This window comes from Ictalurus furcatus, chromosome 15, assembly GCF_023375685.1.
Source record: "Ictalurus furcatus strain D&B chromosome 15, Billie_1.0, whole genome shotgun sequence".
Lineage (NCBI taxonomy): Eukaryota > Metazoa > Chordata > Actinopteri > Siluriformes > Ictaluridae > Ictalurus > Ictalurus furcatus.
Window position 1 is genome coordinate 14,462,839 of NC_071269.1, and position 27,385 is coordinate 14,490,223.

Sequence of the window (27,385 nt, forward strand, 5' to 3'; positions counted from 1 at the left end):
CAAAATTGCAATTGTACGAAATTGTTTTGCAGTGATGTTTGTTGGTAAATGAGACCTTTTAGCTGTACTCATGTTCAACGCATGTGAATCAAAGAGGGCTTTGGCTGAATTCGCATTGTGATGACATCACATGACATGTCTTGTCAATTTTGAAAAATTGCAAGCTCCTCTGAATGTTGCGGAGCTTGCATTAATTTCTGTGATTGCAAAATCGCTAAATCCTGGAGGAACTCTCTTCCCCCCCTCCTAACCACCAGGGCAGTGAATATGTCCTGAGGAACTGACCCAGCTTAGGACTGACTGGAAAGATGGCCGTAGATGACCACCACCCTTACGCCACTGGGAGAGGGCAATGTTAACCCTGGAAAACCTGGAGAAGGTAATACCCAGGTAGTAACAGCATAGATTTCCTGGAGCAAAAGTATATATATTTTTGTCTTATTTGTTTAATTGGGTTCTCTTAATCTGCATTTAGGACTGGTGATGTTTTAGGTAATATTTATGGAGAAATATAGAAAATTCTAAAGGGTTCACAAATTTTCAAGCACCATGGTACCTGTGCATTCTCAAACTTTGCCCAGATTTGTGACACCACTAATTGGTGCAGACGCTACTCTTCTGGGCATATCTGCTGCCTTGATGGCACATCTGCTACAGTGCACTATTGTGAGCCCTTGAGGACCACTCAACTATGCTAGCAGTACGTATTTACAGGCCCACAGGTCACTAGATTTCAGGTTATGTGGTAAAACGTATTGCAGTCAAGAAAAGATGATCAGAAATGACAGGAGTCTCCAGCTTTGGAGGACAGGGTACCTGAAGCTATAAACAGATAGCTCCAAGAAGAGGTCCCATGAAAAAAAGAAAGGGAAATCATATACTAGGCAAAGGTTTTCATAGGACATTTTAGGATTTATATCCAGATGGCCACTGCGAAACATCCATTTTGTTCATGCAACCATTTCTGTGTTGAATTGGATGCATTAAACGTGCATCAATGGCCACCAGGTCTTGGGCTAAAATACATGCCATGTTGTTATATACTGTATTTTTCTTCTATCCATTTGGACTATTCATTATTATTGTTATTATTATTATTATTATTATTAGTAGTAGTAGTAGTAGTAGTAGTAGTAGTAGTAGTAGCTTATATATGTATTTATTTATTTACTACTACTATTATCTATTATTTATTATTTTAATTATATCCATTACTATCCAGTATTGGTAGACAAAAAGTAAGTAGTTTCACCAGTTGTTCGAGTGGCATCTGTTATTATTATTATTATTATTATTATTATTATTATTATTGTTAATATTTTTAATAATTTATTTTATTTTATTTTATTTTATTTGTATTTTTCAACCCCATCAGAGAATCTCAATTACTGTTTTATCACATAATATTTAATATTAGCTATCTCTTTATTATTATTATTATTATTATTATTTCAAGTCTGGGCTTTTGTATTCAACCTTGAAGTTCGTCCCAGCAGCAAAGCATTGTGGGAAGGCATGGAACCGTGAAACCCTAAAGTATGGCGGATGGGGAAGAGCCGTAAGTAGCGTTGAATGAACGAAGTGTTTTAGGAACAGATATTGTTGATATTTTGACCAGTAGCCGGTGTAACAAGGACGTGCTTGTTCCTCTTTCATTCTCTCATTTTAGGGCGAAGAAAAGACAGAGAATAGAGGAGCAGCCTGAGAAGTTAGTGATGAAATGCTAAGCGCTGGCTGCAGGTTTGAGTATTGCACAGCATAGGGAGTGTGAAAATTCATCCTTTTTTCAGCCAAGTTCAGTATACCCAGATAGCTACAAATGGACGGATATAGTTTGGGAAAGTAGAAACGTAAACCCCAAGGTGGAATATAACGGCTGGGTTATTTTTGTTCCGGTTTGTGCTTCATTTTAAGACGTGAACTGGCTAAAGGCTAACTCACGTTAGCTTCCCAGCTGTCAACACAAACAAGGCCTGTGAACGGATCAGAGAGAAATGATGATCTGTGAAGTGGTGATGAATTTTCACATAATGCACTGTGGCCAATGTTAGCTATCATGTCTTATTCTATCAAATCAGTCTCGACTCTTGCCTGTGTTTTGCTCTAATTGTTTGTGGTGGTGGGGGATGACACGAAACAAGCTTTAAAAGGGGGTTTTTAGTTAAAATAACATGTCCTGAATAAGCCAGACAGGCCATAACACACTCAGCTAATAATGCCAAGGGCTCTTCTCTTGGGAAACAGACTCTTAAAAAAATATATTGTTTTCAAATTTTCATGGACAAAACTAATAATATATCCTAAAGCATAATAAAAGTCAACTATTTTATTAGGTCTAAGTTGGCAGCAGTTTTGTTGGATGATGATAAGCCATGATGTCATGTGGTTCTTCCAGAATTGCTCAAATAAGCTTAAGCTTTTGGACTGAGCAGATTTGTCCAAAAGCATCGGAATGGCTTTAGGTTTAGCATCCTTCATGCAACCATACCTTAAAATGCTACCTAAACGAAACTACCTTGAACATATCGTAAAGTACAAACGATCCTCTTAACAAGTACAATGTTAAAGAAACATAGAAGTTTCCTTTATTAAACAACATGCTTGCACTGAACCCCAAGGTGTCCTTGGGGTAGACCCGAATGCTCAAATGCTGCACACTTAAACATTCATTCAGTCATCTTCAGTTATCCTGGTCAGGGTCGTGGTGCAATTTAAGCTGCGTTCACGCCATGTCGTCATTACCGTAATTACAAGATTCCGGCTTGTAAAAAGCGTCCTCGTAGAACTCGTGATTACACCTTGTGCACTGGGAATGTTCTGAGAGATCCGATTTGTACCACCTGACCACTGCAACATCATGCGGAGACACTCAAAGTAGTTATCTCGTAATATTTCTGTTTAATAGTTTATGATTATTATTATTATTATTATTAATGTCTTAATAATGCAAGATTAATCTGCAGATAATCAAAAGACATACAGTACAGTTTAATGTAGCTCGCACAGAGTTGGGTAACCATCTGATGTCTATTGTCGCATAATTCCGACTCCGAGGACGCGAAGAGCTCCGAGCAGAACGTCCGGGTTTTCATCTAGTAACTACAGTAATTCCGACATGGTTTGAACGCGGCTGTATACTGGATGGGCTGCCCGTCCATCGCAGAGCAGCATGCAGATATACATTCACACCTAGGGGCAGTTTAGCCAATTCCACATGGGGTGAACATGCTGTTAATTCTTAAGTAGAGAAAAATGAATGTTTACTATATATATATGGATTTGTATCTGGTCAGGCCAGTGTTGATTTTTGGTGCAGGCTAGATGATGATGATGATGATGATTTTTTTTTTTTTTAAGTAAGATTTATTTCCTGGTTGAAAATCATTTCAATTTTTGAAAATGATTTTGCTCTCCAGAATGGCAGTAGATGTTAGCAGCAGCAGTGATTGGGATGGCCGATGGAGCCATGTGCAGAAGTTTCTGGAGAGGTCTGGACCCTTCACGCACCCTGACTTTGAACCAAGCGAGGAGGTAAATAATTAATAGATTTTGACAATGAATTACATATGGTTCACTTTTTTGCATATAAGCTTTATTTTTTTGTCTTTTTTTTTTTTTCCAGACACTCCAGTTTTTATTGGAAACATGCAAAATTCTCGTGATTGGAGCAGGTGGTCTCGGCTGTGAGCTACTTAAAAACCTGGTAATGTTCACATACATTTAAAAAGATGGGTTAGGCAATCAAATACACCATTTGATTTTGTGAACTACAGCTATTTACTTTTGCTAACCAGGGTATACAGAGAATACACTGCTCATCATTAGCGTGAGTTGTTTTTTTGTTTTTTTCTCCTACTTTAGGCACTGTCAGGGTTTCGGAACATCCACGTCGTGGATATGGACACTATCGACGTGTCGAATCTGAACAGACAGTTCCTCTTCAGGCAAGGATTCAGTTTATTCAGCTGAATCATTACTACACTACATTTCCAATCAAAGTTGTTGTTAAGCAGGTTTCATTGTGAGCTTTTTGTGTTTAAAGGACTAAGGATGTTGGGCGTCCCAAGGCTGAGGTGGCAGCTGACTTCATCAACAGTCGAGTTCCAGGATGTCACGTTGTACCGTATCTTTCATCGCATTAACAAGACGTTTATGTATTCTGTTGTGACGCAATATGTATGATAAATCCCCTGTTCTTCTGTACTTTGGTACTTGCGTCCTTAACTGGTGTAATTTAGACACTTTAAGAAAATTCAAGATTTTGATGAATCTTTTTACAGACGTAAGTTCCATATCCAAACAGGGTCTGGCTTGTAATTGGGCAGTTATATATTGTTATGAAGAAATTGTTGCTTCATCTTCTTTTTTTTTCTTGTCCCCTGGGGTTCTTTTGCAGAATTTCACATAATTGTGTGCGGGCTGGACTCTATCATTGCTCGCCGCTGGATGAATGGAATGCTGGTGAGAAGTGCTTCAAAGCTCCTATAATTCCACCATCATCTACATATTCACAAATATTTAAAATGTTCCAGCTACAATGTCAGTGTTAATTCAAACTCAATAGCTGATCAGGATTAAATAAGAATACATTAAGAATGATCTTATGAGTGTAAATCGATAGCAAGTGTCTGGTTTAATGCCAGATCACCTCTTTCTCTATTGAAAATGTGGAATTAGATGATGAAATGTCAGTAGCATGATCTTGCTAAACACTTGATGTGTGTCCTCCCCTCAGTTGTCATTGCTCATCTATGAAGATGGGGTTTTGGATCCTAGCTCCATAATTCCACTAATAGATGGAGGTACAGAAGGCTTTAAAGGGAACCTGAGGGTCATCATGCCTGGAATGACAGCCTGTATAGACTGCACACTGGAGCTGTATCCTCCACAGGTAGTCTGGTTTCTAGAATAAACTGGTAGAGTGCTGTGGAAAAGCATTTCTTGATTATTATTTCTTCTTTTTCTTCTTCTTCTTTATTTATTTATTTTGTTGCATATTTGTCTCACATACTAGTTTCAGATCCTCAAGCTAAATTTAATACAAGACAAGCTCAACCTGTGAAAACACAAAGTACAGTTTTTAAACGATCATTTAATTTATTGAAGGACAAAAGTTATCCAACACCAACTGGCCCTGTATGGGGAAAAAAATGATTGCCTCCAAAATGATGAAATCAACCAAATTTAACTGACAAAAGTAGGGCTGCAACTAATGATTATTTTGATAATCGATTAATCTGTGTATTATTTCTTCGATTAATCTATTAGTTGGATTAAACGGCCGATTTTAATTTTCTGTATGTTTTCGAAAGAACATGTTATTTCACATTCTGCCCAATGTTGTCTATCAAACATTGTGCAAATTGAAGGCTATGAAAAACGTATTAAATGTGCCTATGGGCTATGCTATACATCCTTTGCTGTGCAAAGGATTTAAAAAAGAAATATTAACATTATATTTTGAAGCAAAAAAAAAACTGATTGTCCACTAACTTTAAAGCACAAACTAAGTGTTACCTGGTAAGAGGTTGAATGTTCTGCAGTAACACACACATTCACTCATCTGAACACCTTAACGTTACTTTATACTGTAAATGTATGACACTTCTTACATTTCTATACAATTACATGTTCTAACCCCATTATAGCTCTCATAAAAAAAAACACAATTACTTTTGTTTCTGAATATAGCATCGAACAACATATTTGATCAAAATGATTATTTAATGAGTTATTGCGCGCTGTTTGATTGACACGCATGTGTGGACTTGCACTCATTCAATGAAGTTTAATGGAGGCTCACTTGCTGTCAGGACGAGGTTTTATGTAAAATGGAAATACTGGTGTGAATTTCTAACATTTACACATAAGGATATAAATGAGAAAATGTCGTTTCTGTGCTGAAGAAAACATGTCTGGAACACATTAAACAGCACACGCATCTGTCGCAGCATCTGACACGACAAGCCACTTTAATACACTTATCAGTTTGTTTGAAGCATTTAATATAAAACACTCATGTTTTGGATGACCTGAATCGTTCACTTTTCCCGCAGCAGCTCACTGTGTGACCTCCGCTGTTTTTCAGATGTATTTTATTAATAGAAATGCATTTTTCACCATTGTGAAGTGACGCAATGATGGGGTTATCCATGGTGACGTCAGAGTCCCAACTAAAAGATAAAGAAATTCGTTGTCGATTATTTTAATTATCGATTTTATCAATTAGTTGTTGCAGCCCTAAATAATAGGGTTCGATTTTAATTGACCCACCCAGGTTTGATTACTGACAGCACTGTTGAATATAAACATTACTTAAATAGTATACTTTCAAGCAGTTTGAAGTCTCAAAGCTGTCACGATGCACAGCACTCTATTCCACGATGTATTAGAAATTCTGGAACAAAGGGACAGAATGTTCTTGAAATATATCCATCTGAAAAGGGTTTCAACGCTGTTTCTAAAGCTATGGGACTCCAGCAACCTACAGTGGGAGCCATTATCTCCAAGTGGAGAAAACTTGGAACAGTAGTGATTCTTCCCAGAAGTGATTGGTCTGCCAAAATTCCTCATATCAACTCCTCTAGGAAGTCTCAAAAGAACCCATATGAACATCTGGGGAACTGCAGTCCTTGATCACCTCAGATAAGCTCAGTATTCATGGCTCCACCATCAGAATGAAACTGGGGAAAAAATGGTATCCATGGAAGAGTTGCAACCACTTAAAGGCTCATCTTACATGTGCCAAAAAACACTTTGATGACCTCCAAATTTTGAAATAATGGTATGTGGAGCTATTTGTAAGACACGAGTCCCATTGCATCAGGCGTAAAGCTAAGAGCTTTCCATAAGAACATCATATCAACAATCAAACATGGTGGTGGTATTATGATGCTTTGTTCTTTCAGGGCCTGGGCGATTTTGCATAATTGACGGAACTATGAATTCTGATCTCTGTCAGACAATCTTGAAGAAGAATATTCAGTCATCTGTCCCTGATCTGGGTTCCAGTGTTGTTGCTGGTAAAGCACAACCAGTTATTACCTTTAGGGAGGAAGTGAATTTTTTTTATATGGGTGATATAGGCCTTACATTTTCATTCCATAAATGAAATGATCATTTAAAATAAAAATAAGAAGCTTAATGTAGAACATTTAAGCTGGTTTATATTAATATATGAGTTTTATCATAGCACCCGGTAATCATGTATTGATTAAAGTATGAATAATTCTTGGTCAGATGGAATGTGTAGTTATGTATGATTCGGTGCATTGAGACTAAGGGTTGTCTGTGGTTCTGTTGTGTGTTTCCAGGTTAATTTCCCAATGTGCACTATTGCATCGATGCCACGGCTGCCTGAACACTGCATCGAGTATGTGAGAATACTGCAGTGGCCCAAAGAGAAACCATTTGGAGGTAGTAACTTTCTTCTTTATCTCTGGCACATGCTACATTTTGCCACAATTATTCTTATGCATAGATCATGTGAAAGAGTTTACAGTATGTCAGCCTGGTACATACACTATATGGACAAACATACATTCACCATCCACTTTATTAGGAACACCTGCTCATTCATGCAGCTATCTAATCAGCCAATCATGCGGCAGCAGCGCAATGCATAAAGTCATGCGGATACAGGTCAAGAGTTTCAGTTAAGGAACCACCAGTGGCCAGATATTATATAGTCAATGGTAGTGGACTGTAGTCAGAATAATAGTGATACTGGTATGGTAGTATGTAAGACATTGGTGCAGATATCAGGCACAGCAGCATTGCTTAGGTTTTTTTTTAACTTCAATGTCACTGCTGGGTTCAGAAAAGTCAGATCGAGAAATAACTGGCCAACAGCAGTCCAGAGACTGGCAACTGAACAAGATGATTACCATAGACTTTGCATAGAAGAAGCGGACATCTCAAACTGTACACCTAAACACGGTAGGCATGTCTGGTTTGGGATGCATATGACCACGTAATATTTGTAGTGTAAAAACAAAAAGTGTCTTGATGTGTACCATCTAGATGTGTACTGTCATTGCCTTAACCGGAAAATCATTGTGAGACCGTTTGGAAATCACGCTCAATAGTAGAGTTGTCCATCGTTGGTAGAGTTGTCCATCATTATGCTAATGGATAAAGGCAGTGTTATAACAGCAGATACAAAACCAGCTGTAGCATTTATAAGTTCCATTAGAAGAAGAATATTGATGTTATAAAGTGAGTAACAGTCTTCCTTCAGTAAAATGATGTAAAATCAGATTACAAGTGGTCACTGGAGATGCATTCATTAACCAGGGTGTAAACGGCTGTGGGGGTTTTTGTTTGTTTGTTTTTGGCTGTCCACTTGTGATCAGATCATTCAAGATACTAGGTGTGAAGAGCGCCCAACTGTATGACGATAAAGTGCACTCAAGTGACAGGTTTATGCACTATATTAACAAAATGGCCTATCTGGTAGGTGTACCTAATTCATCAGCCAATGGGTTTAGGTACAAGTTAGGTATAACGAACACTCGGTAGTGCTTACAGCTGTGGACTACTGTTCTGAAGGTTGTGAGTTCAAACTGCCAGTATTGGGCCCTTAAATAAACCCTCTCTGCTCTTGGTGTCCTTGGCTTTATAACAATTTCACTGTAATGTACTTGTTTATGTAACAGTATAGGCTATCGTCTTTAAAAATGTCCATTCAATGTCCAGGATAATGTATTAAGAAGCATACATAGTGAAAAAAGCACTCAGATATAGAGAGATATACTGAAATGAAGGCATCTCCCAATTCTGTGCAGATGGTGTAGCTTTGGATGGTGATAATCCTGAACACATTCAGTGGGTGTTCCAGAAGTCTCTGGAGAGAGCAGCTGAGTTCAACATCACTGGAGTCACTTACAGACTCACACAAGGTAACTGCATGAGTGGAGTGCATGGGGTGGGGGTTGAGTTCTGTAATATCTTTAAATAGTTTATGAGCACATCATGTACACCATAAGTACTCTGCTCCAAGGTTCCATTTCTGATCTATTGGCTTTGTCGCACTGATCTTTCAGGTGTGGTTAAACGAATCATCCCTGCTGTCGCATCCACCAATGCAGTCATTGCCGGTATGTCCAGACCAGGAAGCACACATTGTTCCTCTTTGTTTCTCTGTACTTGCTTTAATTCTAAAATGCGAAGAGAGTGTAAACACCTAATCCAACGAACATACTTTGCAGCCATTTTGCACTCAGTATTCTCGGCTTTCATAACTCAGCAAAATCATTTGAAACAGCAGGACTGATCTTTTCCAAACATTGTGGTGGATCTTTTTTTGGTTATTTTGGCAAAGGTGTGAATATGTAATATCATTGAAAACCTCATAACGTTATGCACACACTAACTAGCTCTGCTAACTTTAATAGTAGGAGACTTCAGTTGGTCACCTGCATGAGACACACAGCTTTCCAGAGGATAGAAGTAGATTAAACAAATATTTCTTAAGGTGCTGACAGTGTAATATCACCCCAAACTGAACCACTGAACCCAATAATACTCCGATTTATCTTCCAAATTCTTTTGCTTTTAAGTTTTAATAACAGGTGATGTAAGGGTGAGTCAAATTAAGAACTTTTTTTTCTTCAATTTTGCATTGTTTATTGCAAATAGGTATCACAAAAGTTTATCTTTATTTATTTATTTTTTTAACTTAATATCCATTTTGTTCACTGTGAAGTGTTCCACAGAACAAGGGTCCTCATTCCTCTAGGAATTTGATTCAATTTAATTTATTCCACACTTTTTTTCTTTTTTTTTTTTTTGACTCACGTGAGAACTCAAGACAATATAATTTTTTTAAAAATAGCAATATAACTAGATAATGTTCCATCAAATTAATATATTTCAAGATCACATGGCATGTGTGTAGCCTATGATTTCCTGAGAAAAAAAATCAGGTAAGGCATGTATGAATTCCTGTAGTGATTGCAATGTTGGGAGCATAATATATGTTTGAAAATAGGCTCTAAATGTTAATACGCTAGCTGTTAAATCTTTATTGCTTAAACTGCAAATCTAGCAAAGCAAAAGTGCTTCATAAAAGCATGATGCTTTTTGGACCATCAAAGTGATCTCATTTTAAAATAGTGGAGTTTTCCCCGTGATCGATTTTGAGTACACGTAGCAACGTTGTTGTCGCATGGCTGTAACCGCATCTGGTAACCTCGAAAAGGTCCCTGCTACATCACTCTTGTCTTACGGCCATTCTTGTCGAACTGAGCTCCCAGGTGGCCCTGGTGGTTACATATGTAAACTTCTGTTGTACTTTATTTCTGCCACCATGGAGACTTCCTTCAGCACTATTTGTGGCCATGTATCATCGTTGTCATGAGGGTTTGTGATGCGTCCTGGTGCTGTACATCCCCAGCAATAGCAGACACTGCTCATAAACCCAACAAACACTTTATTGCAAATGTGAACCACTCTACATTTTCCTTCCTGTTGAGGAAGTGAATCTTTTAAGGTGTTGATGCTGTTCTTTAGGCTATTTAGAATGACAATCACTTTGCTAATAAGTAAGCAATATTGCAGGAGCAAGAGTGCTGTTAACAGCATGACGGCGATGGGCTATTTTGCGCTGTCAACAAGAATAGTTCCCAGAGAGGTGACCGCTAGATAGAGCGCTGTGAACTACTGCTGGAATTTTATGTAGCGAACAGACAAGTGGAGTGCTAAACAGTGAAATGTTCCACTGCTGTTATACTAAATATCAGAACTCAGCACAACGCTGCTTGTCCAATCTTTAAGTAGTGGGGGAAATAACGACTAATATTCATTATTGAGGATAGTCACTTAGCAATCTGATATTGTACTCTGAGGATAATAATTGCTCAGTCTTAATGCTATGTTTTATTAAGGGTGAGGATTGTACAAACACAAAACACATGGGGTTGCGATGAAGCAACGTGTTGAGGGTGAGAACGAAGACGATGAGGGCCCATGTGAACAGCAGGTGGAACTATGGACTGGCTGGCCTGCAGGGACATGCATACCAGTGACAGTGATGGGAAGGCATAGTCATAGATTTGGCCAATCATTTGCGAGTGCATCCTGGTCCAAAGCCTCTGTCTCTGCCTGTCCATGAACCACAGTAAGCAACGAGTTCTCTCTCTGTTTACAAACAACCTGAATTCCACTCTGCTTTAGATGTTCAAAGTAAACTGTACCACCTTGTGGATTTGCAATTCTCTGAGTGCAGAGATGCAACATTTCCACTTTTATCTCTGGGGTCACTGCTGTCAATATCCATGCCAGAAGGATACGGTTAGTATATGGCCAGCGAATTCATTCAAAAGTATATCAGTATATCATCATTTTCTGTCCGCCTGTCCAGTCGAGACAACTGTTTTCTGTCAAAAAGACATGTATGGCCTTCATGCCTATGAACTGCACAGTCTGCTCAGGTGTCAAATGGCTCTTACTGTAATTGACTTTCAATCCTAGAGCTGTCTGTGTGAGATTAGTAGCCCTGTCAGGTTTGTCACTTGCTGTTGGCACTGTCCAGACAGCAGTCAGTTGTCCAGATACACCCTGAGGTACTCTAGGGCAATTCTCACACATTTTGTAAACACCCAGGGCCAGGGTGCTAAAGCTACTGGAAACAAGCAAACAGGAAAACTCCACTATAATAGACGAAAGCCACCCTGGTGGTCTGGGACAAAGTAATCTTACTTTGAAACAGATGTGAACCAGTAACTGTAGAACTAGATGTGTAAACCAGAACTGTGAAATGTAAAATTATTGTTATATCTGATCTGTTTTGTTTTTGCAGCTGCTTGCGCTACAGAGGTTTTTAAGATTGCTACAAGGTGACATATTTAAAGCATATCATAATATTTGAACACAACATTCAGTGAAATTTTATGAGACTGTATGTATGAGACACTGAGTTTTGTTTTTCAGCGCTTATATTCCTTTGAATAATTATCTGGTGTTTAATGATGTGGACGGCTTGTACACCTACACCTTTGAGGCAGAGCGAAAGGTAAGCTTGCTGTTTTCATTCACAAATGATCCTTGTACATTACAGTTGAGTCAACTTCAGGGTTCGTACAAGGTGCTTGAATTTGGCTTTTTGAAATGTAAGTATTGGAAAACCTTGAAAATAGCCATGTTTTTAATCTAATGGTGTTTAAAAAGCTCTTGAATGATAAAAAGTCAATAAATGCGAAATCGCTAAATAACTTGAAAGTGTTTGTATTCATGTTCTATCAAAAATAATCATTTCACTGTTCCACTATTCAGGCCCCTTTAGTGGCTTTTTTCCACCAAAAAAGCACCTAGTGACAAATCTAGCGACTTTTTAGACAAACCTTTCCATAGGAGAGCGTGGCCAGTACTGGTCCGCGAGTGTGAGGTCCTGCCGCAGGTGCACCTCTCTCTGCGGCTACTCTGTTCACTGAGGGGCGGAGAGGAGCAGCACATTCAGTGTGAGAGACAGCAAAAGAAAGACATTGTCACTTCTAACTTTCTCACTGAGTGAACATTTTACATGTAAATATCGCCAAGATCACAGCACAGCCATTGTCTTTAACTTATGTGTCTGGTGATTTTGTCAGACAACGTCGTGGTTATAAATCAGGATTTTTGCAGTGTAGAGTAGCAGCATGGAAATGGCTTGGAAGTGACTGCTGGTTAACATGGAGCCTTAATGGCCGTGTTTCGGTCACCGTTTCATACTCGTTCCATTGTCTGACTACAGAAACAGAAAAATATGTAAATGAGAACAGCTTTACTGGGAATTCAGCTGTATAAAAATACAGTATGTGAGCACAGAGAGTAGGAGAGAGGTAAAAAGATGTAAAGGGACGACACTAGGCAGAATGCAAATATGTGACGACGTAATGAATATGTTAATTAGTGCGTGACATCATCCAACGATATTTAGAGACTTTCCATTGAAAGTTGTTGGAAACAGTGCACCTGTCACTCACCTGGAGTATATAGACGTTATGGTGAAGACGAAGCAATGTCTGGGAAATGCAAATGTAGTCCAGCATGGCTGGAAAAGGCACCATATTAAAATTGGTTGTTGTTTTTTTATTATAATATATAAGAATATGTTTGACATCTCTTGTATAGTCCTTGAAAACAAAAAATAGTGCTTGGAAAGTCCTGGAATTTCATTATGAATCATCTGTACGGACCCTGCAAATTATAGTTGCAGATTCTTTCGGTCCCAGAAAAAGTATGGTATTTTTGTGTCTTTGGCCATTGTCCATCAAACAGGAGAATTGCACGGCATGTAGTCAAGTTCCTCAGAAGCTACAATTCCCACCGTCTGCTAAACTACAGGAAGTGCTGGAGTATCTGACTGAGAATGCCTCCTTGTGAGTATTGCAGAATGTCTTCTACCATATCAGCATCTTTCGCTGAGGAATGGGAGCATATGTTAATTGATGGGTGTTTTAATATTTTCAGACAAATGAAATCTCCAGCGATCACCGCAACACTTGAAGGCAAAAACAAAACTCTTTACTTACAGGTAAGACTTTGTAAAACTGTAAAAATAAATAAATAAATAAATAAAATTACATAAAATTAAATAAATAATAATAAATAGTCTGAAATGGTTTTGAAAGATCATTAAGATACTTGCATGTTGTGTGTGTGCTTGTCTAGACTGTAGCTTCAATTGAAGAAAGAACAAGGCCCAATCTCTGCAAAACTTTAAAAGGTGAGATATACAGGCAGCTCCAGAATTATTGCCACCCTTGGTAATGATGATGGGTTGGATTACAAATAGCTTATGACAAATAGCTGTGTTTTCATCCACGTGTTTTTAATATGACTTTTGGGATATCGTATTAAAAAAACGCTGGATGGAAACACCAGATGCGAATAAAATCTCCAAAATGTGTACAAAAAACCCTATATGCTCAATTCAGATGGATGATTTTTTTTATTCGATAAGACGACATGCACATAACCTATGATGGGATCACATCTATCCAATAAATTCCTCGATGCGCATCAAATAATTCACGTGACGTTGCGTCAACAAATCGTGCTGTTTGATAATCGATTGAAATGCGTTTTTTCTGTCAGAACTGGGCAAATCTGGACAAATCTCGTCTAACAGCATCTCAAATGTTGATTTGTCATTCTGAAATGCCTGAGCCAAAGTCTGTTGTCCAAATGATTTGGTATAATTACCTCCCTGAACTGTCTCACATGCTTCCGTTCCCAAATATCAGGCATCCGTTTCCGATCGCAAGATAGCATGAGGTTTGTGATAGTGTTTTGTCTCACCCTCTGAAGCACAAGTCATTTATTATATTGGGGGGAAAAAGAGCCACAGCGGCTTCTCCGGTTGCAACAACTTCCATTTGTGTTGATACTTTGCGCCAGTTTCCCCAGTAGTGACGATTTTGTTCTCTTGAACACACGGGATGGAAACGGTGCTTTGTTCGCGAATGTTTTATGCAATATTCCAATTTTTCTTCCAAGTTAATTTCGCAAACTTGGGTGGAAACATAATTAATTCGACTGTGGTTAAGTAGCTTAACACGAGAGAAATCAAACCTTTAATTGAATACATTTCAATTAGGAAAAGGAAATGTTTATCAAAAAAAAAAAAAAATGTGCAAATTATTGTCATACCTAGAAATGCGTACTAACAAAATGTAAATGAAGTATGTTCCCTTTTTACTTTTCCCTAAAAACCTTTTTTTCTTTTTTTTTTTTGGGAGAGATTCTCTATTGAAGAGTGTTCTTAGATTCCTCCATGAATTTCCATGAGACATCAAGCATTATAGGTGAAGACTTAGTGTTTGCAAAGTGTGGTTGCACAAAGTACTACGTTCAGGGGTAGCAATAACTGCAACATGTTTTTGTCAAAATAAATATCTTTTGACATTTTTTATTTTTAGTGTGTGGAAGCCATTTTAATTAGAAAAATTTCACCATAACTTTTTTTTTTTAAATCTATACCAAGGGTGGCAGTAATTCTGTATACATTAAAATGATTGATTATTCAAATTATTGAACCTGAACATTTTTTTTATGCATTTGTTTGTTTGGGTTGATCCAGAGCTGGGATTGGCTGATGGACAGGAGTTAGCTGTGGCTGATGTCACCACTCCTCAAACAGTCCTCTTCAAGCTTAATTTCACATCCTGAACACAACTAGTATACAACTGGACACTATATAGAGACCCCTTTAGTTAATAGAATACTGCACTGAAGGTGTCATCTACATGGCTGCCTCTCATTTACAAGAAAAGATGTATCGGAACCTATTAGATGAAACGGAGTATTTAAGAATATGTTTCATTGTGTAAATAAGGCACTTCGCAGTGTATGAATGAAGCAGTTTTGCTTTTTTTGCGTTCTAATCATCTACAAAGCTCCTGAAAAGCTTTCTCACTTCAAGAGTCACTTGAAGATTCATTTTAAAACCAGCTTCACAAGCCATGAGAAAGTGAAGGAGAGATTACTAGCACATATGCCATTGTACACTGGGGATGAAGATCTATTTTGAGCATTTAATGGTGGTTAATGTTTTTATTAAAAAAAGATTTTTGTGTGTGTGTGTGTCCATCTGCTTAAATGTAAATATCGCTGGTTACTTGTATGCTTGTCAGTCAAAATGCTCTGTAATAAAAGGAAGTCTTTTGCAGGGGTTTTTGAAGGTTTTCCCATTTTAGTAACTGTATATCACACCATCAAAAGTTTGTGGTATGTTTATCTCTTCATGCAAGTATATTAACACGTGCTAAAGGCACAGGTCGAAAAGGAGCAGTCTGGTCACTCATCACTTGTCATGCATCACCGCAGTAGTTGATTATTGTATCTTTTGCAAGAGACGCTGTTATATTGTTAGAAGAATTTTTCCAGGTTAATATCTTTCCTCCACATCTGTGGAATCCTCAAAACTCAGTTATAATGGAAATGTATGGGTAATTTGTTAAATTCTGTCAAATCTATAAAATACATAACTATAGAATGCAAATTCATAACTATAATTAACAATAACGGTAAAAGTCTTAGGATGACACCGACATTAGATCTTACCTAAAGACATGTATTTCTTTTTTTTTTTCTTTTTTTTAATATTGTGTAAATGTGCAAATCAGCAAAAATGAACACATGGTTTCCATTGTTGTATCCATGCATTAGGTATTTCCAGCTTTAAGTACTAATGCATACCAACAAATTCATCCTTCTGAATAATTCATTCTAAGAAATAATACCTTTTGTACATTTTTGTCCCACAATAATGTTTCACATAAGCACTTATTAACTGTTCAAACAAGTTTTGAGTAAACAGGTTTTACTTTTTTTTTCCCCTCAGTACGAGGAAATGTTAAAATTCTTTGTTATAATGGTAGCACAGAATAAATAGCAGATAAATAGTGATAAATGGAAGTTTGACAAAACAATAAACATTGGAGTATTCATTTGAAAGTCTGATTTTCTGTCCCATTTCCAGGATACTGCAACAGTAGTGTTGATAATTGTTATGTCGGCAATCATGTGAGGGAACAAAGAGGATCTATATGTATATGTGGTCAAAATGTACATGATCCTTTGATTGTTTATGTGGACAATCACTTTACATTAGCATAGTCCTAATAAGAGGCATTAGTAAGTAACTGAGTGTTCAGATTACTATTTGATGAATGCTTCTTCAGCAGTGTGCCAAGTGAGGGCAGTGAATAACTCACTCATGGCTCTGTGATTAATGATGGTCATGTAGTGTAACTGTATTAATTCCAATCTGTTTCCGGAGCTCATGACTCAGAGCTAAATGTTCGGTCACTTTGAACTGACAAACTATAGAACAGGATTCATTTTGTATTCATGAAATTTCAAAATATCTTTACTACTTATGGTAATGTCAATGTGACACAAATAGTTTGTGAACCCATTTATTTGACTGACAGCTTTTGACCTATGGAGCCTTAATATTTAAAATGTTAGAATGACATGAATTTTATATATTCTACACAATTATACTGTATATATTGTCCATATGTGTGTAAGAAATATAGCACTGTGGAAAAATGTTGATTAAAGTACAAAAAGTATTCAACTATATTTAGATTTTATTGGTTAAAAGTATTGTATGCCCTTTATAAAAGACCATTTCTCATTAACGTTCTCCACATAATAAGGCGGACTTAGAAAACGCCTAATGAAATTAAATTTAAAGGTTCACATGTGGGCAGATTTAGGCCGAACGACAATGTGAAGATTGATTTGTCTGCATCCTTAAACAAGCACATTATCTTCTATTATCAGTCTGTGATCACAGTGTCTTTTAAGTGGCTCCTGTTGTTTACACTCTCCATGGTGCTGAATTATAGGCGGAAGAGGACGTCATCTAAAATCTGAACACTCTGTGTTCACAGTAGGGGAGGATGTGGATATGTGAAAATAAAAAATTGTACATCACTCAATACCGCATAGTTATGTATAACAGTGTCTCTGCTTAGAGCTTGATTGGATTTTCTAAGTGGACAACATAAAATAACACAAAATGTACCCAAAGTGAATGACTGGCTTTTGGGTCAGTTTTTTTGTTTCTGTAACTTGTTCAGAGGATGAGACACGCCCCTGCTGAACCCCCCCAACCCCCCCCCCCCCCAATAGAAACCATCATGGAAATTCTAATGGTTTCCACTACAAATATAATTAAAACCATTACCAAATGGTTTCCATTACATAGTATTAAGGACATACAATCATGTGAAAAAATAAGTACACCCCATGGAAATAATTATTGGGTTTTTTTTTGTTGTTTTTTTTGTTTTTTTACATATTTGCACAAGCAAACATTTGATCATCTTTGAAACGGTGCCTATTAATAAAGGTGTTACACTCTATCAAATGGCACATAAAATTGACATTTTGTAGTAATTTTCACAATTTAAACAGATCAATCACACGGAAAAAGTAAGTACACCCCTACATTTATCACACCTTCAAATCCATATAATTAGAATCAGGTGTTCAAGATTTGGTGCCAGTGATTAGAAGTTGCTTAGGGAGTGCAGGTGGAACCTCTTATTTATACCTATCTCATCTAGTGTCTGATGTTCCCTTTGCTATTGAGGTGTGTGGTGTCATCATGCCAAGATACAAAATTTAAATTATAAGCACATTAAAGTGTTTTTTTTTTTTTTTGGATATTTTTTTATTTATTTGGAGACATGTAAATCTATTGTATGAGACCTTTAAAACAAAACGATGCACGTTTCAACCCCATAATAGGTGCGCTTTAATACAGAACTTAAAGCATTTAAGTCATTCTAAGAATTTTGGTTTTTCTGTGTAAAAAAATCACAGCTTTGATTTTGTCGTATTTACTGAAACACTGAATCGTTTGTTTTTTTCTCTCAGTGAAGTATGAGGGTTCTTCAACAGCCATTTTATTCTTTCTTTAAGTTAAGTTTAATAAACAAGAATATCATTAGAATAATGAACTGCTTTGGTAGGCTACGCATGCAGTGTTTACTTACATGGTTTACTTACAGCTCCATATAAACAACTTAATGTGCATCATATATCAATAATAATTCAAAAAGAACTTTATTGAAATAAACTTTAACCTAGCTACAAAGTCAACCCACCAGCAGCTGAAACGTTTTGCTTTAAATCTGTCTTTAACAAGCCTTCACTTCATACCAGTTAGTAGTCATTTCACTCTATGAAGCATAATCCAGTCATAACTCCGACTATAGTTCCTCAGTGATGTCCAAACACTAGCAGAATGAAGCAGAGAAGTAAACCACTAAATCCTCGCCCACTGATCATCAACACGAAACTAATCTGCTTTAGAGTAATAACGGGAGAGGTCTGCTGAAGCAGATGGTCATTTGATTAAGTTTGTAGCGATGGATAAAGGCTCATCCTGCCTTGTGTACAGCATGGCTTTGAGTGAACTTGTTCTCTTTCTCGCCCACACACACGACCGAGAAGCAATGAAGACATCTGTAGTCTAGGCATTATATACTGCAAAATACATGCACAGCAAGACCTCAAGCTCAAGGCAACTGTTATTTGCTTTCTTCTTCTTTTGCCGGTCGGGTCTGGTGGTGGATGCAGAACTGACTCATTCTGTTCTGTCAGAATTGGATAGCATTTGGAAGACACACACATGCCTGTAGAGTACATGAACACAACGGGGTGGGACTGAGAGAAGCGCGCGCGAGATAACAACAAGCGCGAGACACTGCACGAGCTCATTTCCACAAGCTCAGCTAACTTAGGAATCACTTTCATTCACTTTTTAGGTCACGTGATTGCGATTTTACGTGCGTTGTGCACTTAATATATATTATTTATTTATTTATTCGTAACATTTATTTTTTATTTATTTATTTTTATTTTTTTTTACCGTGAACGAAAACTTCCACGATGCAGAAATGTGTTTGTGCTTTTCCTCAGCATCAGACATCCGACTGATTTCTAACTCCACAACAGGGATTCAGTTTGATGTTGAACTAAAAGTGGAACACACAGCTCTCTCTATCTATCTATCTATCTACCTACCTATCCTTCTTTCCCCCCCTTCAAACTGCTACAGGAGTTTAGAAGGTAAGATCCATGGCTATCTTTGCTTATCAAGTTTGTATTATTTTGACATACATTGCTGTTTAGTACAACACTAGTGTGTATACTGTGCTGTTAAAAGAATTGAGGAGGCATAATATACATCTGAGCACTGAGTCTAAGTTTGAATAAAAGTTTAAAGTTGGGATAAAGTTAAAATCTCTCTGTAATTATTGATACGAGACATACAAGACTCATAGTCTATAAACCATGCCTACAATGTATGTACTAAAGCAGTTCATTATTCTAATGTAATTGCTTTACTTAAGGAATAAAATGCCTGCTTTGTATTTATTATTATTATTATTATTATTATTATTATTATTATTATTATTTAAGAACCCTCTTCTTTGCATGTTTGTACTGACTGCCAAGTTATGCGAAGCTGTGAGCTTAAAATTAGATCTCTATTTTTCTTAATTAACTATCCGGCCATATGAATAGGCAAGATATTTGAAGAAGCACGAAAGAAATGAATATACAGGATATTAGAGAGAGTCAAGATCAAGATCAGATTAACTCAAAGAACATTAATACTAACACTAATCTCTCTCTCTCTCTCTCTCTCTCTCTCTCTCTCTTTCTCATACAGAAGCAGTGTATGCCAGTATTTATTACATAGTTTATCCCTTTAACTCTTGGTATAGGTATTGTCAGTAATTTGAATATTAGGCTGAAATAAGAATATCCGTCGCAATGCATGCTCTGCTGGATAACAAACAAACTGAGCACTAAGTGTTCTCTTTCTCTCCTGGTCCCCTGTTTACCACCTGTAGATGTGTGAGAAGCTGTTTGTGATTGCATTGCTGCTGCTGGTGTGTGTGTGGCTGCTGTGCGCTCAGTCAGTGTCCAGCAGCAACCGAAGCTCTAGGGGGCATCCAGGTGAGCACTGTCGCTCTCTCTTTCTCTCTCTTTCTCTTCCGCTCTCTCTCTCAGGACTCATTACACCACTGGACACACACCAGTAGAGCTCCTTTGGGAGAACTTTCAGACCATCAATAATGACTAATAAAGATCTATTTGTGGCTCAACAACCTCATACCTCGTACACATGCAATTATACTACTGAACTCAAAGATCAGGCTGCCTGTCACCTTTGTCACAAGCGCACACATTCCTGTAAAAGAGTCAGGCAGTTACCAACATAGTTACGATGTTGGGTCATGTGTGGCACGCACTGACAATACATTAGCTGTCTTACTGTTAGCACTGGAGCACTAACTCAAGAGAAAGGAATGCCTATGTGAGGGAGCTGATCCACACGTTCCTTTTAGTGGTGGGACACCTAGGCTTGGATATAGGGTGACTCTGCCAACCTGGTACAGTATATGCACAACATCAGGAGTGGATAACACAGTCCAGCTTTGGCATGTACAAATCAACCCTGCATAATCTGCCCTGTGTACTGGGGTTGATCTTTGGGTCTGCTGTTAAAGAAGCCCTGGATTGGAAAGCATTTTTTTGAAATCTCAAAACCAGCACAGCCAGATCATTCATGTGGCATTTTTTAGGTCACCACAATCCAGTGAAATGTTCTGATAGGAGCAGACCATTTGAGACACATCATTTCCTTGCACACATTATGGTGTTCAGTGTCACAATGGTGCTCCCTTACAGGTCACAAAATTAATTGGTGTGAGACTACATTCACCCAGTCCAGTCACCCCATTACAATGATCTCCCATTGATGATGGCAGCTGCAGCAGTAGTTTAGTTGGTTTCCATTATTACTTTTAGGAGTGGTTTGAACACCCTGGTGGCTTTGCCCTCAGCAGATTTGGTGGCGAAAACAGAGAGATTTGACACCCTCAACCAGATCCACTGTCCCTTTGGGTTTAGCCCCTCAGAACTAATTGACAAATGGGTGCTGTGACCCAAACATCCAGGAAGCACTCCTCAATGCAGTCAAACAGCCCCTAGAAGACAGGTCTAGTAAGCTTTTAAAGCTACAGTATAGTTCACCCAAAATGAATATTCCGTCATCATTTACTCACCCTCATGTCATTCCAAACCCATAAAACTTTTGTTCAACTTCAATACACAGATGAAGACATTTTTAATGAAACCTGGAAGATTGATCTCCCTCCTTTTACAGTCCAAATATCCAAAAATGTAAAGCCCCAAAAAGATCATAAACGTATCGTAAAAGTAATCTATGTGACTCCAGTGGTTTAATCCCAATTTTATGAAGCGATACAAACACTTTGTGTGTGCAAAAAAACTAAAATCAAGTCTTTATTCACAAAATATATAGCAACATGAGGGTGAATAACTGATGACAGAATTTTCATTCTTGGGTGAACTACCCCTTTAAGTGGAAGCTGTTCCATGCACTGTTTAACCCCCTCCAGCTGAATTCAGTCCATTGAACAAGTCACAAAATACTAACTTGAAGTCCCCATGTATATTAAAGCAGAGGCTCGATCTCAGAAGATATCACCATGATTAAAAGATGGGCTAGATACTCAGAGTCTATCCTTCAGCATGTTTGTGCTGCTTCTAGCTAGGTGTCACCATGCACTTAACCTAGTGGTGTGAGTGTAGCGGTCATCACTGGTCACCTTTCTGGTTATGAGTCCATTGTTGGAATACCACACCTGGAGGTTAGGACGGGTGAAATGAAACACTTGTTATGTATTTTAACTGTGGTTCTATAAAACCCTGGATAACCGCCAGGGGGTTTCTATGTCTTTCCAAACCGACTCAGTAAGAACTTGACAAGAAGATTTCAGTGTTCCAGGGCTGTATGTTGGCACTATTTATTGCAAATGCTGAGTCCCATGTCAAGACACTTTGTGACATGTTGATGGTATCCAGCAGGTTCTCACTTCCCCTGGCATTTATCTGGGGTTCAAAGAACCACAGTTACATACCTAACTAGCGATCTGCAGTACATTACCTTGTCTAAAATATCTTTAATATTTATAACTAAATATTTGTTATTCTTCACCATAAATACTATAAAATACTATTTAAAAAGTAAAATGTTTTCGATTTTAAAAGTGCCAGTAGTTTGTCCTAAAACATCCACTTAACTGTGTCTAATTTGCAACTCTTTTTTTTACCAACATCATTTGAGAATACTGAATACTGAGTCACTGCTTATTTTTATGTGAATGTAAAAATACTTTTTTAATTTTTTTTTTTTTTTTTTTTACATAATTACACTGAATTATAAGCACATATACAATGATTTATGAATACAGGCTTCAAAGAATGTGTTACCACTTGTTTTTATAATGTGATGAACTGCCTTAGAAATGGGAAATATATTGAACAAAGGGAACGAGTTGCAGTGTGATGGTCTCTCATCATTCTTTGAAGTTTTCCTAAAGAAAAGTATCCTTAGAATTATGTTTAAATACTCAAAATTACTGTTCACTCAAATTATGTTTGACTGACAAACATATGAAAGCATAAAACGATATGGAAATATGAAATTATATGAAAATGATATTTAAATGATATAAGATTTGATTTGAGAAAAAAAAAATCCCATGAGTTACCTCAACAGGTGTAGATGAGAAAAAGTTTAAACTGTTCAGTTTGCATCTTCAATTCTTTATGCAGCATCTTGTGGAGTAATACACTTAATGTCCATGTGATGGCCCTAGAATACCAGAAAGTACTGCTCTAAATACATTTATACAAAAATCTGGACATTGTATGGCATGTATAAATTACTCATCGCTCTCTGTCTCCCTCTCCGCTTTAGGTGGAGTAAAACCTGGTGCGTGTGAGGTGGTGGCCGCCCATCGCTGTTGCAATAAGAATAAGATCGAGGAAAGATCTCAGACAGTCAAATGCTCATGCCTCACTGGACAGGTGGCAGGAACAACCCACGCACGGCCGTCATGTGTGGACGGTATGACACAGCTCGTAACGAAAGGACAATCAGTGCAGAACACCAGGCCAAGTCAATGAAAACTCTGAATATAGTGAAAGTGTAACTTCACTGACTCACAGTCATAAGGTCATTATAAATGTCAAAGAGAAGTTTAGAAACTATGATTTTAATGCTGTGATGCAGTAAAGCCAGATTATTTTTCTATTGTATATTCAATTGCTGTCTTGTACTATGAGAGTGGATGTCCATGAAGGGACAGTGTCAATTTAGTAGTGGATTATAGTGAAATTTACTGAACTGTTTTCTTACAAAGGAGCCGATTTTTAACAAGGTTTTATTGTTACTGAAATGCTGTACATTTTGGATATGGGGGATTATGAATTTACAACAAGCATTATTGTCTGTCTTTATAAAATAGGTTGTTAGCTGGTTTAGGGAATTTTCAATTTAGGCATCTGACACTTTCTTTCATTCAACCACAGTGGTGTGATTGGTGTGACCACTATTCTCATCACACCTTCTATCCAGTTTGAGATGCCTTTTGCTTTGTGACATGGTGCATTATGATGCTGGAAGTAGCCATTAGAAGATGGGTAAACTGTGGCCATGAAGAGATGCACATGGTCAGCAACAATACTCAAATAGTCTGTGGCATTCAAGCAATGATTGGTATTAACGAGCCTAATGTGTGCCAAGAACACTTTCCCCACACCATCAGACCACCTCTACCAGCCTGGACTGTTGACACAAGGCATGTTGGATCCATGGATTCATGATGTTGGTGCCAAATTCAGGCCCTATTATCGGTGTGCCTCAGCATTGAGAGTATCTAGAAGTTACACACAATGATGTGAAAAAAAAAAAAATCACTGTTTGAGCGACAGATCTGTGGGTGGTAATGCCTTGTTGATAAGACAGGTCAGAGGAAAATGGCCAGATTGGTTCGAGCTGCCAGTAAGGATATAGTAACTCAAGCAGAGCAGCATCTCAGCATGTACAAAACATTCAATCTTGATGTAGATGGGCTACAACAGCAGAAGGTTCCACTCCTGTGAGCTAAAAACAGGAGTATGAGGGTATCATGGGCACAGACACACCCAAACATTCTGAGATGCTTTTCTGCTCACCACAGTTGTAAAGAATGATTATTTGAGTTACTATAGACTTTCTGTCAGCTCACACCAGTCTGGTCATTCTCCTCTGATTTCTCATCAACAAGGTGTTTCAGCCTGCAGACCCCAAGCTCACAAGATATTTTTCCCCCACACCCACTCTAGAGACTGTAATGTGTGAAATTCCCAGGAGATCAGCAGTTTCTGAAATACTCAAACCAGCCACTCTGGCACCAACAACCATTCCATGGTTAAAGTCACAGCGATCACACTTTTCTTCATCTCTTCATAATGTGAACATTAACTGAAGCTCTTGACCATATATGCAGATTTTCTGCATTGTGCTGCTGCCACATGACTGGCTGATTAGATAACTGCATAAATGAGCAGGTGTACAGGTGTTCCTATTAAAGTGAACAATGCCTGAAGAACCAAAATTATATATATATATATATATATATATATATATATATATATATATATATATATATATATATATATATATATATATATATATATATTACACTGTATATTAATACTAATATGTAATTTTGACAGCGTTGTTGATTGTACCTGCTCCCGCCAGGTATGCTATTTCCAAACTTGAATCCTTTGCTATCTGAAACCTTTTTTTTTTTTTTTTTTTTTAAATAGAATCCACTTTGTTTTACTCAACAGATGAAGATAGCTTGGAGCTGAAGTTCATGACTCTCTCTAATTGTCTCTTTTTCTCTTTCTTTCTCTCTCTCTCTCTCTCTCTCTCTCTCACAGCTTCTATCGTGCATCTGAAGTGGTGGTGTCAGATGGAGCCGTGTTTGGATGGTGAGGAATGTAAAGTTCTTCCTGACCTCACTGGCTGGTCCTGCAGCTCTGGGAACAAAGTCAAAACCACCAAAGTGAGCAGACCACCGAGACTCGCAAAGTAGAATTAATTTCCATCATCTTGTTTCGCTGACCTTTTCAGAAGTAATATGCTGATCTCCAGCAGTAATGTACAACAATGTCTGGTGTCCTAGAAATCCAGCCTAGACTACGGCTGCTATGATTGCTGGATTCCTGCTCTTAGCCAGCCTGTAAATGTTAATGGCTGCAGGAGTAGAGATGGATATTATGCCCACGGCTGCTGGGATTCCACATAAATGCAGTTATTGGTACTACATTTGCAATAAACCTCTGACTCTTTCTTGCCCTTTCTTCTGTATCGCACAGGTGACACAATAGCGTGATACTGACTGCATACGCTTTGACATTACACTTTATGGAAACTGAAGAAACTCGCAATTATGTGTTACCGTAATCATCTACAGCTACAAGAGTTGAGAATACACAGATGTACACAAATGTGAGATTGTGTGAAGAGTATATACATACAGTGATGCTTGAAAATTTGCGAACCCCTTTTTTAAAAATATATATCTGCATAAATATGACCTTAAACATCATCAGTTTTTCACAGTAAAAAGTAGACAAAGAGAACCCATTTAAACAAATGAGGCAAAAACATTATACTTGGTCATATGTTTATTGAGGAAAATTATCTAACATTACAAATCTGAGAGTGGGTGGCAAAAGAACCTCTGTGAACCTCTAGGATTAGCAGTTTAATTTGAAGGTGAAATTAGAGTCAGATGTTTTCAATCAATGGGATTACAATCAGGTGTGTTCGGGCACTCTGTTTTATTTAAAGAGCAGGGATCTTTACAAAACCATCTCTAAAGGGTTTGGACTCCAACAATCCACAGTCAAATAGATTGTGGACAAATGGAGAAAATTTAAGACCATTGTTACCCTCCCCAGGAGTGGTTGACCAACAAAGATCACTCCAAGAGCAAGACATGTACTAGTCTGCGAGATCACAAAGGAGCCCAGGGTAACTTTTAAGCAACTAAAGGCTGATCTCACGTTGGCTAATGTTAATGTTCATGAGTCCACCATCAGGAGAGCACTGAACAATAATAGTGTGCATTGCAGGGTTGCAAGGAGAAAGTGACTGCTCTCCAAAAAGAACATTGCTGCCCTTCTGCAGTTTGCTAAAGATCACATGGACAAGCCAGAAGGCCACTGGAAAAAAATTTGTTAATGGATGAGACCAAAATAGAACTTTTTGGTTTAAATGAGAAGTGTTATGTTTGGAGAAAGGAAAACTGTGTTTCAGGATAAGAACCTTATCCCATCTGTGAAAGTTGTTTTGCTGCATCTGGCCCAGGATGACTTGCCATCATTGATAGAACAATGAATTCTGAAGTATACGAGCGAATTCTGGTCCTTTTGAAGGAAAATGTCACGGAATTTGTTCGTGAACTGAATCTCAAGAGAAAGTTTGGCATGCAAGCAAGACAATGACCCTAAGCAGTCGCTCTATCAAAGAATGGTTAAAGAAGAATAAAGTTAATGTTTTGGAATGGCCAAGTCTCTGTACTGAGGAACAGGCTAGAATTCCTCCAAGCTGATGTGCAGAACTGATCAACACTTACCAGAAACATTTAGTTGCAGTTATTGCTGCATAAGAGGGTCACACCAGATACTAAAAGCAAAGGTTCACATACTTTTGCCACTCACAGATGTATAACATTGGATCATTTTCCTCAATAAATAAAAGACCAAGTACAATATTTTTGTCTCATTTGTTTAACTGGGTTCTCTTTATCTACTTTTGGGACTTGTGTGAAAATCTGATGATGTTTTAGATCATATTCATGCAGAAACATAGATTCTGAAGGGCTCACAAACATTCAAGCAACACTCTCTCGCTCTCTCCATATATATATATATATATATATATATATATATATATATATATATATATACACACACACACACACACACACACACACACACA

General features: G+C 37.7%; 2 protein-coding genes across 3 annotated transcripts; both read left to right on the forward strand.

Moving 5' to 3' along the window:
* The first annotated feature begins 1,095 nt into the window (after nt 1–1,095).
* On the forward strand, nt 1,096–16,430 carry uba3 (ubiquitin-like modifier activating enzyme 3). Of its 2 annotated transcripts, none has more exons than XM_053643425.1 (18): nt 1,096–1,558; nt 1,670–1,708; nt 3,417–3,531; nt 3,623–3,703; nt 3,862–3,944; nt 4,043–4,123; nt 4,239–4,282; nt 4,397–4,461; nt 4,736–4,891; nt 7,314–7,416; nt 8,787–8,900; nt 9,045–9,098; nt 11,801–11,837; nt 11,932–12,013; nt 13,258–13,358; nt 13,450–13,513; nt 13,651–13,705; nt 15,062–16,430. In XM_053643425.1, exons 1-18 carry the CDS (start codon nt 1,539–1,541, stop codon nt 15,148–15,150), a joined length of 1,383 nt encoding a protein of 460 aa, XP_053499400.1. In that variant the 5' UTR covers nt 1,096–1,538; the 3' UTR covers nt 15,151–16,430. The 2 variants fall into 2 exon arrangements, with proteins under 2 accessions (XP_053499400.1, XP_053499401.1); XM_053643426.1 differs by having other exon boundaries at nt 1,518–1,558; nt 1,670–1,740.
* Nucleotides 16,431–20,191: 3,761 nt separating this feature from the next.
* On the forward strand, nt 20,192–23,996 carry LOC128619318 (chemokine-like protein TAFA-4). The gene is made up of 2 exons (XM_053643427.1): nt 20,192–20,469; nt 23,303–23,996. The coding sequence occupies exons 1-2, from the start codon at nt 20,364–20,366 to the stop codon at nt 23,509–23,511; spliced, it is 315 nt and encodes a 104-aa protein (XP_053499402.1). The 5' UTR covers nt 20,192–20,363; the 3' UTR covers nt 23,512–23,996.
* The last annotated feature ends 3,389 nt before the right edge of the window (nt 23,997–27,385 follow it).